At 40.8% G+C, this 19,932-nt stretch overlaps 1 protein-coding gene across 2 annotated transcripts in view; it reads left to right on the forward strand.

The window, feature by feature from the left end:
- Nucleotides 1-4,893: 4,893 nt before the first annotated feature.
- The window catches only part of LOC127654459 (phosphoinositide 3-kinase regulatory subunit 6-like), a 38,447-nt gene continuing 23,408 nt past the window's right edge, over nucleotides 4,894-19,932 (forward strand). Inside the window, exons 1-8 of one of the 2 annotated variants that reach the window (XM_052141669.1) lie at nucleotides 4,894-4,987; nucleotides 9,046-9,154; nucleotides 9,311-9,397; nucleotides 12,919-13,010; nucleotides 13,443-13,511; nucleotides 13,702-13,834; nucleotides 15,196-15,265; nucleotides 19,527-19,710. In XM_052141669.1, the coding sequence (XP_051997629.1) occupies nucleotides 9,106-9,154; nucleotides 9,311-9,397; nucleotides 12,919-13,010; nucleotides 13,443-13,511; nucleotides 13,702-13,834; nucleotides 15,196-15,265; nucleotides 19,527-19,710 (684 nt within the window). In that variant the 5' untranslated portion in view covers nucleotides 4,894-4,987; nucleotides 9,046-9,105. Of the gene's footprint in view, nucleotides 4,988-7,630; nucleotides 7,828-9,045; nucleotides 9,155-9,310; nucleotides 9,398-12,918; nucleotides 13,011-13,442; nucleotides 13,512-13,701; nucleotides 13,835-15,195; nucleotides 15,266-19,526; nucleotides 19,711-19,932 lie in introns of those variants that run through there. The other variant, XM_052141668.1, reaches the window with a different exon arrangement.

Here is a 19,932-nt window from a genome sequence, read left to right on the forward strand (position 1 = left end):
TTTTGATGGACTCAGTCCTTGATCATAGTGTAGCAAAAGTGTGCATGCCCCAGAGCAACATTGACACTGATGCTTGACCATGACACAAACCTGGATCAGTCTCATTCTTAAAAAGGACAAAGATTGAAGCGAGTGTAAGAGTTACCGTTCAAATTCCCTGATCCAGCTAGATGTAAAATATATTGTCAAAAATTTTGGCCAACCGATTAAGTTATGACATCACTTATACATATAGATCAGCTGGGGTTTATTTGTGGCTGCAGCTCTTCTGATAACATTAGGCATTTCATCAATATCATGTGGTCAGTGGTGAATGATCAGACTCCGGTTGCTGCCATCTCACTAAATGCCAAAAAGGCTTTTGATATGGTAGAATGCCCTGCCTGTTTAAAAAGCCATCCGGCGTGCCTGTTTGAAGATGTGCAGTGTGTGAGTGTTCTTTTTGGTTTGAGATATTTACCCTTGTTGAAATTATTGGTTTCTTTGAAACCTACTCGTTGTTACGGTTACGTGTTAGTTTGTTAACTGTGCCCTTTGCAAAAAGTGTGCCCTTGGGAAAAGAGAACAGGTAAGCAGGTCGTGTGATATACATGGTACACACAGTGATTTGATTGTTAGACATATTAGGTAAGGAGTGTGTGCCACCCCTTGTACTTTTGTGCTCTCTTTAGAGTAGGTCATTTAGAGTGTCGTATATGCTGAAGAATTTAGGTTTCTTTCTACATTTTCCTTTTCGTAGGTAGATTAGAGAGTTTGTGGATTAGATTTAAGGGAATTGTTCTTTGATTTGGCAACACTCGGGTTCCTTTTTGCTGTGTTATGTCTTTTTTGTTTATTTTTATTTGCTTTAATTACTCTGTAAATAGCTCATCCTGCACCTCATTCGAATTTATTTGGCCTGTCATAATAAATATAACCTTTGATACTGATACCTGTGCATCATGGCTGCCTCTGGTTCTCAGCTTGCAGCCAGCAATAATGTAAAATAATGAGTGTTACGTTCACTACCCCTAGACCTTACATAAATGTTTGTAACAGGCCCAAACAGGGCAATAATACTTGGGTATTTTATTCTCAGCAAATTTGTGTGATTTAGTTAGTTAATTTTGACCCTTTAACAATAAGGTTTTCAAGTGATGTGGGCAGGTGGGCTTCATTACATTTATCTATAATTGGGAAGGTTAATGTTAATAAAATTAATTGTATTCCAAAATTAAATTACCTGCTACAGTCTCTCTCTATAGATGTCCCCCTCTCTTATTTCAAGCAATTTGATAGCATATCGAAGTCCTTCATTTGGAATGATAAACATACCAGATTATATTTTAGTAAATGGCATAGCCCGATTGACAAATGTGGGCTAGGCCTACCCAAGATTTAGCTTTTATTATTATGCATTTGGTCTTAGATATTTGGCTCATTGGTTGCTTCCACCTTAGAGTGCCCCTTCCTGGTTTTGTATTGAATAGGAAGTTCTTGCCCCTATTTCGCCATTGCAAAGCCTTTCTATCAAACTAACCGGAGAAGTTAAATTACACCAAGTTATTTGCACTCAGTATGGACAATAGTGTCCAGACTGTTTAATTCGGACATTTATTTAAATGTTGCCTCGAGCATATGGTTGAACCCTTAATAATTTATTAATAAGTCTCCTTTCTGCTGGTTAGAGTGGATTGTGAGGGGGTTTGCTACACTAGGTGACCTATATGAGAGTGGAGTGTTGAGATCCTTTGAAAATTTGGTTCAACATTTTGGGATTCCCAGATATCAGTTTTTTAGGTATTTACAGCTGCTCCACCTGCTCTGTACTATTTTGGGATTTTCATACACCCCCCTAAAGTGGCAGATGCTCTGGGAGTGGAGATTACTGCTTTTGGAAAAGGTCATGAGGCATCCTGATAATTCAATGTCTGGGGCGGAGCTTTAACTTCTATCAAAAGATTATGGGAGAAATATTTAAACTTGGTATTGGAGGAGGGAGTTAAAGGCTAGGATTTAAAATAATGTCTAGTCTGCATCTAGAGATGTAAGGGTTGTTGAGACAGGTTGTTGGCTCCATCCCAGTCCGTTAGCCGCTGCACCTCCTCTCTGTATGCTGACTCGTCGTTCATGCTGATGAGACCCACCACGGTCGTGTCATCGGCAAACTTGATTATGTGGTTCGAGCTGTGCAGAGTGAACAGCAGTGGACTGAGCACACAGCCCTGCGGGTCCCTAGTGCTCAGTGTGGTGGCATTGGAGATGCTGTTCCTGATCCGTACAGACTGAGGTCTCCCAGTCAGGAAGTCCAGGATCCAGTTTCAGAGGGAGGTGTCCAAGCCCAGCAGGTTCAGCTTTCCAATCAGGTGCTGAGGAAATATTGTGTTGAACGCTGAGCTGAAGTCTATGAATAGCATTTTAACGTATGAGTCCTTTTTATCCAGGTGGGTGAGGACCAGATGGAGGGTGGTGTCGATGGCATCGTCTGTTAAACGGATGGGACGTTACGTGAACTGTAGTGGGTCTAGTGAGGGGGGCAGCTGGGTCTTGATGTGCCTCATGATGAACCTCTCGAAGCACTTCATGATGATGGGTGTGAGTGCGATGGGACGGTAGTCATTGAGGCAGGACACTGAAGACTTGTTCAGTGTCTCAAGAGTAGAGTCTCAGGACTCTACGGTGCCCTGCTGCTCTCTCCCTCAGGTGGTGGCGCCCACCAATGCAGGTGCGGGTGTAGCACCTGGGCCAGCCTGCTTGAGTTGCGGGGATCCGGGACACTTCCGGGATCAGTGCCCTGTGATGGAGATGGGGATGGTGGTCCAGATTCCCGACACTCTGCAGGCTGCCCCCGACCGGGCCGGAGTGTACCGGATACCGGTAAGTGTCAAGGGGGTTACTCACCAAGCCTTGGTTGACGCGGGTTGTAATGAAACCACTATCCATCAATGCTAGGTTCAACACAATGCTTTGTGCACAGCTAAAACAGCGAGGGTGAGGTGTGTGCATGGGGATATTCATAACTACCGTGTGGTGACTCTTGTGATTAGTTTCTGCGGTTAGTTCCTGCCTCACCCATCTGCTGATTTGGGGACTAATTGGCCTGAATTTAGAAATTTCTTAAAGGGAATTTGTGTGGATGGGTCTTGCATTAAAGCGAAGAGATGTGAAATGTGCAATGCTCTGGCAGGGGAGGCGGAGCCAGGGCCATCTTTGTCTACTCCACATCAGGATGATGTGATGGAGGGAGAGGCTGCAGCCCCTCCCAGCCTCAGGGGATTTCCCAAAAGGGATTTCCCTTTGGAGCAGTCATAAGATGAAACCCTCAAGCACGCCTTCGACCAAGTGAGAGTGATCAATGTTCAAGAACTCCAGCCAAATGTCACACTTTCATATACCTATATTGCAATTGTAAATGAGCAGATGTATAGAGTGATGCAGGATGCTCAAACAAAGGAAGATACAACCCAGCTCCAGTGTCGTTGGAGATGGTGTTCCAGGCGGCTCATTATAATCCAATGGTGGGTCATCTAGGGGAAAGAAATCACTGAACCATCTCATAGCCCATTTTTATTGGCTGGGCATTGGCAGCGATGTCCGCAGGTGGTGTGCGGCTTGCCGTGAATGTCAGCTGGTGAATAAACCAGCCACCACAAAAGCACCATTGCGCCCTTCTGTTAATCAAGGTCCCCTTCGAGAGAATTGGCATGGACCTCGTATTGGTCCTAGTGGACTATGCAATGCGATATCCAGAAGCAGTGCCTCTACGAAGCATCTCAGCAGGTAGTGTTGTGGAGGCACTCTTCAAAATAATCTCCCTGGTGGGGATACCAAAAGAAATCCTCACCGGTCAAGGCACAACATTTATTTTACAAACACTACGCAAGTTTTACGAATTATTTGGCATTAAGTTAATTCGCACCAGCGTTTACCATCCACAAACAGATGGCCTGGTGGAGCGATTTAATAAAACCCTTAAGAACATGATATGTCAGTTTGTGCACAAGGATGCTAGAAATTTGGACAAATGGCATGATCCTCTGTTATTCACAGTACAAGAGGTCCCGCAAGCCTCCATTGGGTTTTCCCCATTCGAGCTGCTGTATGTGCATCACCCGCATGGCGTGCTTGATGTCATACACGAAGCTTGGGAGGAGGGACCTTCATACAGTAAGAATTAAATTCAATATGTTATTGCTCAAGAACAACATAGCCGACTGTATGACAGGGGAACTCGGCTGCTGGAATTTGCACCGGGAGATAATGTACTAGTATTACTCCCCACATCAAGCTCCAAATTTCTCGCTAAGTGGCAAGGACCCTTTGAGCTCAAACGACGAGTGGGGGCTCTCGATTATGAAGTAAAGGGAACCGATAGAGGGGGCACACTGGTAAGTCAACGTGGTATCTAAATTTGATGCTTACCCAATGCCTCGCGTTGATGAGTTGCTCGATCAGTTAGGCAATGCTCCATTTTATTTGACACTGGATTTGACAAAGGGTTATTGGCAGATCCCCTTCACACCAATTTCCTGTGGAAAAAAACAGCCTTCTCCACACCATTTGAATTACACCAATTTTTGATGCTTCAGTTCGGTGTTTTTGGAGCCCAGACTATGTTTCAGGGTCTTATGGACCTAATCCTCTGACTACTTATGGCTTATGCCACTGCCTACTTAGATTACCATTTACAGCAATGATTGGCAGCAGCACATGCAGTATCTGAGGACAGTTCTGAGATTGCTGCGATGAGTGGGACTCACAGCAAACTCCAAGAAGTGCACGGTTGGGTGGGTGTCAACAGGCGTTCAAGCAGGTTAAAGCCGCACTTTGCGGGGGACCGCTTTTACATTCACCTGATTTCTCTCTCTCTTTTGTCTTGCAGACGGATGCTTCAGACAGGGGGCTGGGGGCCATACTCTTGCAGGTGATGGAGGGGGAGGAGCTCCCGGTGCTGTACATTAGCCGCAAGCTCTCGCTGAGGGAGACTAAGAACAGCACCGTAAAAAAGGTGTGTTTCGCCATCAAGTGGGAGGTCCTCACTCTCTGGTACTACCTGTTGGGGCGGGCGTTCACCTTCTGCTCAGATAACGCCCTACTCCAATGGCTCCACTGCATGAAGGATACCAAAGCTCAGATCACCTATTGGTATCTGGCTCTTTAGCCGTTTAAGTTCAAGGTGGTCCACAGGCCAGGAGCACAGATGGCTGTCGCCGACTCCCTTTCCAGAAATGGGTGCTTACGTTACTTTTAATCTATCGTGTTTGTGAAGCTGATGTGTTCAAGTTACTATGTGCCTGTGAAGCTAATGTGTTTAAGTGACAACGTGCCTGTGAAGCTGATGAGTTTGTGAAGTTGTAAATCATTGAAGTGGCCATTTAAATGTCCTACTTGAGCCTGGAAAAACCTGCTTCCCTGTGTTCTCCTTCCCTTCTGCAATGAACCTGTGTTACATACCCATAGGCATAATTTTAGGTAGGGATGATATGGACATGTCCCAATCAACGTTCAAGAAATCGAAAATGTCCCGACCAATATTTGTGCAATTTGACCACACAGAAAATACTTAAAAATTATACTATGTTTTATTTTAATTTTAACAACTTTTAAATGTCCTTAGTATAATTATTAATGCATAAATTATTGCCCTACCTCTTCTGAAGCATAAACAGTGCTGTCACCTGCAATGGCGTAGATTTGGTTTGAAAGTTGGCAGGGACACAGGCTAAAATATTAAATATGTTGGTATTAAGAAAACGCAAGACAGTCCGTCTGGTAATATAGGCAAAATAACATTATTACCTCATATAACAAGTCTCATTACTTATTTATCAGGCTCACTATATGAAAATGTGCCTTTTTTTAAAGAATTTCTAAAGACCAAACAAATTAAGAACTGACCTCAGTGACTGACCAAGGCTGCACTGTGATATGAGATAAACTTGGATAGTATGCAGTGATATGCGATGCGATAAACCTAAGATTAACTGGTCAAAAATAAAATTTGACTTTTTCAAGAAGATTTACCTCGAGATAATAATTTCCAAGGGACATAAATTTGTTTTTGTTTTTTGTAAATAAAGTGATATTTTGTAAAACGTATTATCTACCACTAAACAAATGGAAATCTAAACAAAGGCTAAATTAACAAATTCCATGTGCAAAATGACATCACAAAATAAACAAAATTATGAGGAGTATAGAGCATTGACATTTTACCCCACTTTCTGCTTTCCAACTCCCCTCACTCCCACATAATCTTTACTCATTGCTTATTTATATGCACTTACAATTTTATCTGAAAAAGTAGGCCTCCTGAACAAAGCAAGCTTTAGGTTTAGCCTACAATTAATGTCTTTATCACAAAACGTGTTTTATTGACAAAAATTACTTTCTAATCCCTAGGCTCTTCTCTAATGTGCAAATAATGTAAAACATTTATTGGGAGTTTTTAAGATCAGCATTTTAAAATCCTGCACCTCTGACACAATCGTTCAAATTTGAATTTATAGGTCAATATTTTAGCCATCCACTGCTTAACCTAGAACTACACAGCTGGTTACAGCAACTAAAAGTATAGGGCAGAGGAAGTTAGTTGTTGTTCCTGTTACTTAGTCTAATCTAATCGAAGATGAGATTTTAATAGGACTCTACATTCTGCCGTTTCTGATGTTGGGTGTTAGCAGCCACTTCCAAAGGATACAAACACGCACAAAAAAATTTGCATAGAAAGTTTGCCATTCATTCTTTCTCTAACATACACACAGACACTTTCACACAGCCTCTTTCTCATCCCACACTATCAGTAAAGACATCTGCTTGAATCTTGATTTTGTCTTACAGCACCCAATAGTTTAATTAGCTACTGTTTATTGTATTACACAGAGGTGTTTTATTATTATTATTTGATTGTTGATTTATTACTATGCTTGCATATATTTGTCTGTTTATTTTTGCCCCATATTTGTTGCTGTCTCTTTTTTATGTGAAAAATATATCATTATCCCACAACTGAATTTGAAGAGTAGGACAGCTGTCAAAAGCTGTGTTTCATCATCAGGATGGTAGGTTTATTCAAAAAGCCCATAAAAGCAGTTAAAATAGAGATTTTTATTTTAAAGAGAGGTGAGAAAGTAAAAGTTACAGTAGTAAGTGTAACTTTTTTCTCTCCCAGCTGGTTCTAAATATATCTCAGCTATGTGTGGTCCACCCCCACATTTATGGGGGCAGGATGTCTGTCAGGTCCTGACATCTGCCTTCTCTGTAAGAGAGAGTGGGCCAAGTGAGCGACAGGAAACCTGTGGTTCAGCTTACTGTGCTGATAGTGTGCTCTTGACCATGTTTCTCTAAAATTGCATTATTGCATAGTAGCAGAGGCTTAATGTTTGCATGCTGCTTTTGTCATTCTGCTGCACAAGGTTTAGAGCTCTGCTGATGCGCATGTGCATATGTTTTACATTGTTTGACTGCATATGACAAAGTTCACAATGATCTCATTTAAGTTCAGTTTCAGGGTGTTGTTTCTAACATGTATGATACATTTAGCACACTCATTCAGAGGACTTTCCATCCAGTTTGTCCACACACCCACATTGCACACCTTTTTATACTTTAGCCACTCTTCCACCCATAATCTTCCTTCTAAACTTTCCTTTGCCATGCCTCTCTCTCTCGTCCCTCCCTCGCTTTCATTCAGCCTCAAGTCAAAGTTACAGTTGTCCTCAGTGACAGCCACAGTAGTTAGAGGAAGTGTTACTCATTGTGCAGCTATCACTCTCCCTGGCCAGCACAAGTTTTTGTACGTATGCCATATCATGTAGTCCAAAAATTCTCTCACAAGTTTAACAGAAGGTAAGTGAACTCCTTTTAGTAGTACTTTTGACCTTAACTGATAGTTGCTGCATGATTTATGCAGCCTGCTAAATGTTATTTTGAGCTCAGCACTGAGAAACCGAGTTATCGGAAAGTTGTGTAATTGTGAACTGTGTCTGTAAAAAGTCCCTTTGTTCGGTTCCAGTTATTTAGGCTGCATGTTATTTGCACTCATTACAGCTATCTTAAATAGCTAACTAAAGAACTGGGGCTGGACATCACATGATTTTTTTCCAATGCTTCTCCATTTTCTTACCTAACTTAAATTTCCTGGAAGTGGATTCTTTTGTAACTTGTTTTAAGTTTAAATTGTCTAGTCATACAGCAGTAGAGTTTCATTGCTGTTCAGTTATGAACCATGTCTGAGAAGGAGAAATTAAGGCAATGTGAAGTTTTGTGTGTGTGTGTGTGTGTGTGTGTGTGTGTGTGTGTGTGTGTGTGTGTGTGTGTGTGTGTGTGTGTGTGTGTGTGTGTGTGAGCGTGTATTTATCACTTTGTGGGGACCAAATGTCACCATAAGGATAGTAAAACCCGACATTTTTGACCTTGTGGGGACATTTTGTCAGTCCCCATGAGGAAAACAGCTTATAAATCATACTAAATTATGTTTTTTGAAAATGTAAAAATGCAGAAAGTTTTCTGTGAGGTTTAGGTTTAGGGGTTGGGTTAGGTTTAGGGGATAGAATATAAAGTTTGTACAGTATAAAAACCATTATGTCTATGGAAAGTCCTAATAAAACATGGAAACACTACGTGTGTGTGTGTGTGTGTGTGTGTGTGTGTGTGTGTGTGTGTGTGTGTGTGTGTGTATTGTCAGTGGTGGGTAAAAGTACACCTTAGCCATTTAGCTATCATTATGTGAGTGTGTTTGCTTTGGATTACACAGTTAAAGAGTGTAAGTGATCATGTTATCAAAATATCTTCATCTTGACTACCTTTTGCTGTTCCTGTATTTTTTTTTATCTCAAAAATACATTCAGTACCATGAAGTGGAAAATAGAAGAATGGTTAATGTTAATATGACCAGCATTTTAATGAAGGTGCATCATACATTGCTTTTACTAATAAACCTGCTTAACGTTCCATTCAATGTTCTAACAATATAAACTGACGGTTTGTTCAAGCATCTCAGGATCAGAATGTAGTGAATAATGTATCATATACTGTAATATGTGAATATTTTCTTTCTGTCAACAGTGGGCACAGAGGTGATTATATCCCTTTACATCATTATGAGTGGAAGGACCAAGAAACAGTATGGCATTCTGGAAAAATTCAAGCAGTATTAACATAATGGACACAGGAGGTACTAACTACTAGTATTTTATAAATAATGTAGGGTGTTTTTCGACAAATTCGTTTTTTAAAACATTTGTATTATTTGCTAGTTAGTCTTGAAATGAATCTCAGGTTGTGTATTCATTTTTTATATCATTTTAAAATTATATCTTTTTAAAATCAGAATTTGATGCCATTGAATCCGAAATAAACCGCAGCCTGCTAACCATTCTGAGAGAAACAGACTCTGATCAGCCAAGTGTTAATAAAGGTATGATACATTACATGCTAACAGATCTCAATCACCTAAAAAACATGCATACACAAATATCAAACCTGACCCAGATGCAGTAGATTGCAAATATTTCATGATACAGCATATAGTCTGATAACCACAGTCTCTGGAGTTTTTGTGTTTCTAAACCACTACTCTCACTAATTTCAGGGTGTTCCACACATAGGTTATCTTTGGCTCCTGCCTTCTTACAAATAGCAGTCCTTGTTTTGTTTAGTTTTTCAATACAGCCTGCTGCCATACAGTACAAAAAACTGATCCAGCTTTTTTATTTGGAGACCTTAAAAGCTTTTTTTTTATTATAATTTTTTTTGGATCACTTTTAATAATATACAGTACATATTCCTATGAAACCACATTTGAAGAAAATGTTTTAAACTCTACATGACCAAAAGTATGTGGACACCCCCATCTAATTTGTCTAGGCCCCTTGATTCCAGTGGAGACAGATGTTAATGCTACACAAACAATGACATTCCAGAGAATTGTGCAATTCCAACTTAATGGCAACAGTTTAGATGGGGCCCTTTTCGGTTCCATCGTTACAATGCAAATGCACAAATTAAGGGTCCATAAAGAAATTAGTAATTGAGTCTGGTGTGAAATAAATTACTGGCCTGCAATAAACCCAGACCTGAACCTCACTGAACTCCTTTGGAATTAAATGATGCTGACTTCAAGCCAGGCTCCATAACCCAACATTAGTGCCTGACCACTCTGATACTCATATCTAAATAGGAGCAAATGCCCGCAGCCATGATCCAGCATAGTCAAAAGCCTTCCTAGAAAAAATAAAGCTGATATAGTAGCAAAGGGACAACCAACTGTGTATTAATACTAATGGTTTTGAAATGACATGCTCAGCAGGCACCTATAGGTGTGATGTTTGGGTGACCACATGCTTTTGGCCATATTCTGTCTGTAATTATATGATTACATACATATTGTTGCTTTAAATATTGAAACACAACTTAAAATCTAGTGGGGTACTCAATAGGCAGACTCCGGACCGGATCCAGAACAAAGGACAATAGACCCTTTTCATAGACTGTGATGATGTGTTCGACCTTATATAGCAACGTAAATCTAGCAACATTTTTATAAGTTTATAAAATTATGCTTTGTGTTATATTACCCTGGAATTAGTTTTTAATGAATTACCACATCTGCGAGGGGGTCTCTATTACAGCTACTGAGAGACTGACAGTAAATTTGGCATCTTCTCCCATCTGACTGCCTTAATCCACAGCTCTATAATTTTGTTTTTCTGGAAATTTTGATTTCATTCAAATGTTAGTGGATTTTTGGAGCAAATAGATAAGTGAAAATAATACTTGCTGTGTTCTCCCATTCACTCTCATTCACTGCTTTCGAAGTTTATCCTGCAAACCTTTACTTCCGCATTCCAAAACCCAGAGTGTGAAAAAGGACAGTTCAGTCCGGACCGACCAAAATCTTTGTGCTAGTTATCTGACACCTGGCTAAGTGATCACTTAGCCAGTGTCAGATAACTAGCTACCCGCTTAAAGCGTGAACACGCTTTATTCCTGCTCTCTACCCACTATAAGGGCCCTGCATAAAGCCTGATTCACTGTAGGTAATTGCAGGAGTGGTTATTTTAAAAACAGTAGCGGAGACCCCGCTACAGATCCTAGCATCTTTCACTTAAACACACTGCAGAAAACAAAGATGAATCAAAGTGAAACTATCTTCATCAATCTGATGTGTGATTCAGACAGTTCAGCTAAGCCAGGTTTGTGTCAGGACAAGTTAACATGCTGCCTTTAGACTATAACATTTTTTCCATCGAGCTTCATTAATAAGCAAGCCTTTCATAATAAACAAACAGATTTTTGTTCTAATTTTGTGAAAATTAATCGGATATGTCGTCATGGCATGGGTGGCAATTAAAGTCTATTTATTCTTAAATGAAGCAAAAAGTACTTTAATGATTCACTGTTGTTATGTTAATTGTTTGTTTGTTAGTAGATTCTCACTTTGAGGAAAATATAGAAATGGTCCATTCAGACTTTTATATTTTGTATACATGTTCTCTCAGGAGGAACCCCTGAACCCACATACAGGATTTGTATCCATCTAAAGGCCTCCTATGTACCATACATTTACTGTATAGAATAAATGTTTAAATATTTAAACACAAAAGCTGACCCCACCACTTTGGCTGTCTCTGGGACCCCAATGTCCTCATCCCTACCCAGTTTTGTAGAGACTAATTTGACTGTTTAGAATTATTTTAATTCAATTTTTTTTACAAAGTACTAATGCTGCCAACGTAAGCAAGTTATAAAAACTATTCAAAAATATAAACAGAAATTAAAAACATATCATTTCATAGCCATATGACACTGTGTAAGTGACGTATTATTATACTGACCTTTGCTGGGAAGAAAATGTAGAGACCAGACCTCTTGGAACTTTGACTGAGTACCCCTTCTGTAGTATGTCAGTGTTTCATGCAGCAGTAGAAACAGTGTTTTTTTTTCCATAGGAAAGTTGTCACAATACTTATATCTCTATAGCTTGTTTGAACATGACATCACATCACTGCGTTGCTGTGGCGTGACATGCAGATGGAGGGCAGGAAGTGATTTTCTACATTGGAAGCACTATCACAAACTCAAAATGCCTATGTTTTGCATCATTTTTGGTTGCTCAAATCGATCAAACCGAGAAACTACAAGGAGCTTTTATCGTGTACCAAAAGTTGTTGTTCATAAGGGGGGAAATGCAAGAAATGTCTTGTAAACCTGCATCTGCGATTGGGAGGAGTCAACCACTAACAAAATATGTGTATGCCTACATACTTTTGTATGCTTTCATTTGTTTTCTGGCATAGAAGGATGTCTAGAGGACAAGGTAGCTGCTTATATCTACCACCTCGATGGCAGGCAAATATTTTAATTCAGTTGAAAAATTGCTCCTCTTCATAACATAAGGATCCCGTCCATCATATGTTGTGATTTTCTGTTTATACCTTTCTTTCGTAATAGCATCTAAACTAGTACAGTACGGACTTTCCTCCATCCCGTCCATTTTGCTTTTCGCTTCCTGCCCTCGTGTGAATTTTGCACGTCATCAGAATCACATGACAAGCTATAACTGTAAGGTTGTTAGTAAAAACAAAAGCAGATTACACAAATGTGTTTATCTAGCAATGCTTTTGTTTGTTGGTTTCAAACACATAGTTAAAAACCGTCTTAAATTGAAAAATTTGTAAATACCATGTTGTCACTTAAGGTCAACGTGTGTTCAATTAATCTTTTTTTTTCCCTGGGCAATAACGGTGGAAATGATCAATAGTTTTTTTTTTTAAGCTAAGACTTTGAGATATGTGGCTAAACTTGACTTGACTTGAAGGCAAAGCCTCCCCTACAAAAAAAACCTGTTATTTATCTGATCTCAGTTAAACTTCTTTGCCTGGTTTTGGATGCTAGTTTGGTGTGTAATAAGAGTTGTTAATGGCTGTTTTCCTGCAGGGATGCTGAGATGGACATTACATAAGAAGGCACAGGACAGTTCTCTTAGAAGTATGGCCCTGGTGAAGATTGCCATAAAGGAACTAGAGAGAGTGAGTCATCAGTTTCGAAAGCATAATGTTTGTTGAAATGTTGACTCAAAATTGCCATTTCAGACAATGGGAGTGTCCTGAAAACACTGCAATTGGCATAGTTTAAGCATGCCATTAAATGCAACCTATTAATTTAGACAAGAAGATGTTACCATAAAAATACATTTCTGCCTTTCCTGACCTTACTTTCATTGGTGTAACTCAATATAGGGTTAGGTTATGCTAGTCATATTACATAATGTTTTGAATTTATTAAGTTAAATGAACAACACAACCTGTTACTTTAGATGAAGAAAATAAAAATAGGCACATAACAGACTGTGTTTAACTGAATACATTCAAATTTACTGTGTAGATTTATACCTATGAGTGAATGAATGGACGGTAGATGATACACATGATTTAATGTATATTTATGTATTTACTATGTAGACTGAAAGAGCTGACTGCAAGAAACACCTCATCCCTTTACTTAATACACTTATCTATGCAGTAATACAGGTAACAGAGAGAAGGGCCACTTTTACATCTTTATCTGCATTTTTGTCTTTTATACATTGGTACTGACTGACTCTGCTTATTTGTGGTTATTTTAAGTTTAAATTTCCCATAGCCATCACTTTCATAAACTAGCAAAATAGAAACTACATATAGTATCTGTGGGTTTGTTCACATGTATATTTCTTTACAGACAGTATACATGCCTGATGACCTTTATAAGAGAATATATGACTTCTGCAAGAGGTTGTTGACAATGCCTCAGCCGTACTGCACCGTTGGCCTCAGTTATGCTGGGCAAATTAAATCAGAACGGTTAACTCCAGGTAAATGACCTTTGCTTGGTTTCCAGCAAAATTTGAAAAGCCTTCTCATCTCTGTTCCCTGTCAAAAAGCTACACTTTGATGCTGCGCTGACTTAGCACTTTGGGAACAACTTTAGGTGTGACCAGCTGTGAATATGTGTGCAACACGTCAATGAAATTGACCAGAATTTATAGCCTCTGCTGGTGACATCATTGGATGCACCTGTAGCAGGGCTATAAATAAATGCGTCACAGGGGCATCATCAGATCTTTTGTCTTCAGATCACTCTGCGTGTGTTCTTCATGAACCTGTCAAAAACTTTCTACTTTCCTATGATAGGAGTTAGATTTTGTTAGACGGTGCACAGAAACCTTTCTCTTTTTAAAAAAACAAAATGATTGAAATACAGAGAAAGCGCTGTGTGTTCCCTCTATGGCTGAGAGGGACACACATCAGTTTTGTTTTGTATGTTTGGGGGAAGAGCATGCTGCTCTTGCATTGGGGAGGGGCGGGTGCGAGCATTGCGATCTGTTCTCAGTCAAAATGCTTCGCACTCGTCTTGCTTAATTCCGAGAGTCAGCGCCCACACTTCCATCGTAGGGCTCTAATAATTCTCAGAAGGCACATGCCCCGCAACTCTCAGGGTTTACGTGGCTGCTCTATCGGCTTGCCACGCCTTGTGGCTAGAGGTGTCCCTCTGCAGCATGTTTGTGATTCAGCAGGCTGGTAGATTCATAAGATTTTATAGTTTGGCTGTTTATGTCACTCCAGGCTCTTATGTCCTTGAGTCAAAATCACAAGCTTGTGTCTGAGAACTCTTGCGCTCTTATGAGCACACTACACAACTGTAAGGCGTCCGGACATCCACAGTGCGGTGGCGTGGGTATTCTCGTTCCCAAAGTGCTGTCAGCGCAGCATCAAAGTGTAGCTTTTTGACAGGGAACATCTTGGGCTACTTAACTGTAACCCCTGTTCCCTGCTAAAAGCGGAACGAGATGCTGCGCTTCATTGCCACACTGGGATGCCCCAGGAATTCTCTTCAGACAAAATACCTGACGATGCACCTGTGACTAATTTATTTATAGCCCTGCTACAGGTACATCCAATGATGTCACCAGCAGAGGCTATAAATTCTGGTCAATTTCATTGATGTGTTGCACACATATTCACAGCTGGTCACACCTAAAGTTGTTCCCAAAGCGCTAAGTCAGTGCAGCATCTCGTTCCGCTTTTATCAGGGAACAGGGGTTACAATTAAGTAACCCGAGATGTTTTCCTCTTGTCTTGTAGTCAAGAAGCAAACTTATCAGTAGATTTAAGAATAGATCTAAGAGTTTGAAATGCTTTATATGATTACTTACTCTTGTTTGTTTCCTCATAGGTCTTTTGTATCAGAGAAGGATAATTGCTGAACAAAATCTAAAAAATGAACACTATCCTCAGCAGGAATGGTGAGTCCAGAGACTCGTACATGCACCCTCATGGGCCAAGACGGGCTTTGTCTGTTATTTCTAAGCAGTTTGCAGACAGGGTTTACACTGTCATGGACAACCTGAAAAAATATTAAGCAATTTAAAAATTGTGTTTTAAAGGCCTGGAATATTCATAAAAATTAATACAATCTAAAACGTAATGGAAAATCACAGAAATTGCTATAGTGACTAAATATTGTAGTTAAGCTCAGTTCTAAAATAATTCATCGGCTATTGTTCTTGTGTAGAGTAAAACTTAGTGTTGTCCAATTTATGAGCGAATTTAGTCAGTTCTATTCAGTTAATTTGTCAAGATGTTCACAAATTGTTCTATATGATTAATCAGCGAATCTAAGTGATTTTTACAAATCCATATCCAGTAATCTCAAATGACCGGAATATAAATGGAAAATGTCATGGAAATTTCATTTGTCTAAAAGGTATGAAAACCCTGTACAAAGCTGCATTTGAATGCTTTCATTCCTGGACCTTTAACTTTTGCTTGAGAGCTACCATCACACATGCGCTATAATAGTTCATTGACATACTGTGTATGTACTCGGGCAACTATGTGGAACAATCCACACCTAATCTTTTTGTTTACGTTTTTTTTTTTTTGGCATACCATTTAATTGTTCTGACGCTTTTATGTCATGGAGTTGAGTTTCTGTGATTACTCATTGTTGAAACCTGTCCTACCAGATTTTTCATTTTTGCAACGCTGGAGTTTCCGTTATCATAACTGTTGATTGATTAAATCTGTAATCAGAGCAGAGCTGTGAAAGAGAACATTGAAACATCAGTGCTTCAGTGCTACAGTCAGTGCTTTTTATGAAATAAACAAATGCATTGTTCCCCGTCTGTCGCTCACTTCGATATTGTGTCGAGTGAAGCGACACTAGGGGACTTTCTTGAAGGCCTCGGTTACCTCTGAACTTGAGAAAAGGCCAATGAGAATTTGGCTGACAGAATTTGAATGTCCCTTCCCTGGACATACGGGTATAAAGGGAGGGAATCGTTCCTCTGTTCATTCAGATTTCTTCTTTGTATTCGGCTCGAGGGGTTGTGCGATCAGCGTGCTGAGATCACTTACTGTCACTTACTTTTTAAAGGGCAGTGGTGGCTCAGCGGTTAAGGCTCTGGGTTACTGATCAGAAGGTCAGGGGTTCAAGCCCCAACACCACCAAGACACCACTGTTGGGCCCTTGAGCAAGGCCCTTGACCCTATCTGCTCCAGGGGCGCTGTATCATGGCTGACCCTGCACTCTGACCCCAGCTTAGCTTAGCTTAGCTGTGATATGTGAAAAATAAATAATTTCACCATGTATATGCAGAAATGTATGTATAATGTGTGACAATTGATCAATTAAATTAAATTAAACAATTAAATTAAATTAAAATACTGTTCAACTCACCTCTGCAGAGTGTATGCTGTTGGATCTATGGCGCATATCAGTGGCTTTCTCCTTCTCTGCACGGCAGTGCAGCTTTGCCCCTGGGCGCTTCGACAGTGCTGCTAAAGAAAATATTTTGTAAAAGAGTTTATATTCTCTAAAATAGCAATACACAGTTGGCGTTGAACGTGCTTTTCAGGACGCGTCTTTGTAAAGATGCCCTTCCGCCCCTGTGTTCCTGGATGCGGTCGATTTTTTTGGTCTGGGCAGCGATTACACAGAGTCGGCGTTTGTGGATGGTTCATGTTCTCACTGCATGAACTTAACCATGGCAACGATGCGGTCGTGGCTTTCCTTCTAACCCTCTGGGGTCTGAGGGTGTTTTGGGCCCTGGAGAAGTTTTGACATGCATTGACATTTGTGCTTTTTTCAGTTGCTTAAAAACATATTAATGGCTAAAGTCTGATAACACTGTATTCAGCACAAACTGGGCTACAATAATATGTGAGCAACATGTGTATACACTGTACATGTTTGTACTTATGAGAAAATAACTTTTATGAAAAAACTAAAATTTTAATTAATTGAAATAAGGCCATATAACACATACAAATCATTTGTCCACAAATCTTTTGAGAACTGGATCTTGTAGCCTAGGGTTTTTGCTACCATCCTGATCACTCATTCATACAAAACAATATAGTAATTTAACTTTTGTAAGACACTTTTAGTGTTAGAAAGGTCATATGTGAGGAGGAGTGAACTATAATGAATAATGATGTGATTCACACCTGAGGAGAAAATGACCCCTCCCCTGGGCCTATCAATGAGGAATGTGACAGAAAAAGAATGAATGTGAGGAGACTTAATGATCAAAATCAAGTTTTAAGTTAAAAGAAGTAATTTGACTATACATTTTCTTTACATAAAGACTTTAATTAATTTTAGACCCCCTTCAGGGACCAGGTAGTGAACCTGCAAGTGCTGCCCTGGGAGGAGGCAGACCCAGCCTTTTCGTTGCTGCGTCCGGTGCTTGCTTTGCGTACCTATGTGGGCCGCACGCAGAGCTTTAGATGTTCTGAGCAGATCTTTGTCTGCTTTGGTGGACAGTGGAAAGGGAATGCTGTCTCCAAACAGAGGCTTTCCCACTGGGTCGTTCACTCCATCACCTTGGCCTATCACATCCAGGCCGTGCCCACCCCCTTGCGGGTTCGAGCACACTCGAAGAGAAGTGTGGCATCTTCGTGGGCACTGGACAACGTCACCTCCCTAGCAAACATTAGCAGAACAGCGTGCTGGGCAACACCCAATACCTTTACAAGATTTTACAATCTCAGGGTTGTGTTGGTCTCATCCCATGTTCTCTCAGGTCCGAGCACGTAGAACTCGGGAATGCAGAACGTCTGACAGGGTGTTCCACTTGCACATAGCGCCTTTCCCCTACACTGAGGTGATCACGTGCGCCTCTTTTTCCCCAGGAGAGTCCACTAGATTTGAGCTTCCTGGATGTTATTCCTCCCTAGCCCTCTGGTACACGAATTCAGTGGAGGAATTCCCCGACTAGAATCAATACGTGTACTAAAATTACTCTGTACTGGAATAGGTGCTCCACAGGATGGGCCCTTGTGGAGTAATCCCCCTGTGTGCATCACCCTTGGGCAGTCCCCGCTGCCCCCCGGTCGCCGTGTTTGTAGCAACTCCTCCCTCTCAGCAGGTAGGATGTACCACCGCGCCATTTCCACATGTGGCCTGAAATCCCATGTGATGTATTTTGCCACTCTTTACAACCACCCATCCTTGGCTGTTGGTGGTATCCACAGGGTCTTTTCCCCCTGAAAGAATAGGAGTTGGAAATGAACGCTTCTCCGATGCGTGTGATAGTGTTAAGATGGCCCCAGTCACTTTAACTCTATGCGAGAGAAAAGGCGCGGCCTGCTCCCAAGCTTGGCACATCGCTTTGTTCACCCCCCTTCGGGATGCTGGGAACCTAAAAAGTTTATGACGATTTTATGGGCACTGGGGATGGGCATGTGTAGTCTGACGCAGCCTGTTGCTTTGGCATGCAACTGCCTGCCCGCACCTGCATCAGTAGTGCACATACACGTGACGCTTCACTCGACACAATGCCGAAGTGAGTGACAGACGGGGAATGTCTAGGTTACGGTTCTAACCTCTGTTCCCTGATGGAGGGAACGAGACATTGTGTCCCCCTGGCCACAATGCTGAACCGAGCCACTGCAATGGCCGAAACTTATTCTTGGATCCTCAGTGCAAAACCTGAATGAACAGAGGCACGATTCCTTCCCTTTATACCCGTATGTCCGGGGGAGGGACATGCAAACTCTGTCTGCCAAATTCTCATTGGCCTTTTCTCAAGTTCAGAGGTAACCGAGGCCTTCAAGAAACTCCCCTAGTGTCGATTCACTCGACACAATGTCTCAGTAACCTAGACGTTTAGTAGAAATGAAGATAAAGGTGTGTTCTTTTCTAACACATCTAACCTCACATAACAGCAATAACATACCAGCGCTGTTATGATGTAACAACACAAGGCAGAAAGACAGAACTTTAAAATGAATATTTATTAGGTTAATAGTTTAAATACATTCTTTCACGCTCCATTCATAACAGCTGATCATTATGGCTTAAACTAAATTGCTGAGTGTTTTGCCATGATAATAAATGTACTCCAGTCTATTGCACAGATAATGCAAATTGTGAGGTTGATATGGTTGCTGAAGGCAGCAGTAAGCTTTATCAAATAAACCTCATCCCAATCAGAAATCTGAATCTGTCTTCCTCTGTGTAACTTATTTTGTGTTTTGAGGACAGTGTTCTGTGTGCAGGGTGTTTGTGTTTGCAGATCCTGCAGTGTTCTCGGAGTCTCTGAGCACTGTTCTGAAGGCTGACATCGAGACTCAAGGAATGTTCCGGAACCCTCTGAGCCTTATGCGCAGTGTAGTGCAGCATAGTCTTCAGGCAATGCTGGGAGAAGAGTGTCATGGACCCTCCCTCAACAAGGCGCTGCAGGTCAGTGCTGTGTGACACAGAAAAGGAAAGGCCTCCAGATCAATGTGGATATATCCTGTCCCTGTTGAAAAGTCAAGCTTAAACGAGCATGAATTTACATGCTGGTACAATCTAGTTTATGCTTTTTTTATGCTGGTCTAGATGGTTTACCTGCATAGCTGAGACGTTCACCAGCAAATCTTAGTCAGCAAATATGAATGTGTTAAGTTAAGTTCAAACTAG

Source organism: Xyrauchen texanus, chromosome 13 (genome assembly GCF_025860055.1).
Source record: "Xyrauchen texanus isolate HMW12.3.18 chromosome 13, RBS_HiC_50CHRs, whole genome shotgun sequence".
In the NCBI taxonomy this organism is placed as follows: domain Eukaryota; kingdom Metazoa; phylum Chordata; class Actinopteri; order Cypriniformes; family Catostomidae; genus Xyrauchen; species Xyrauchen texanus.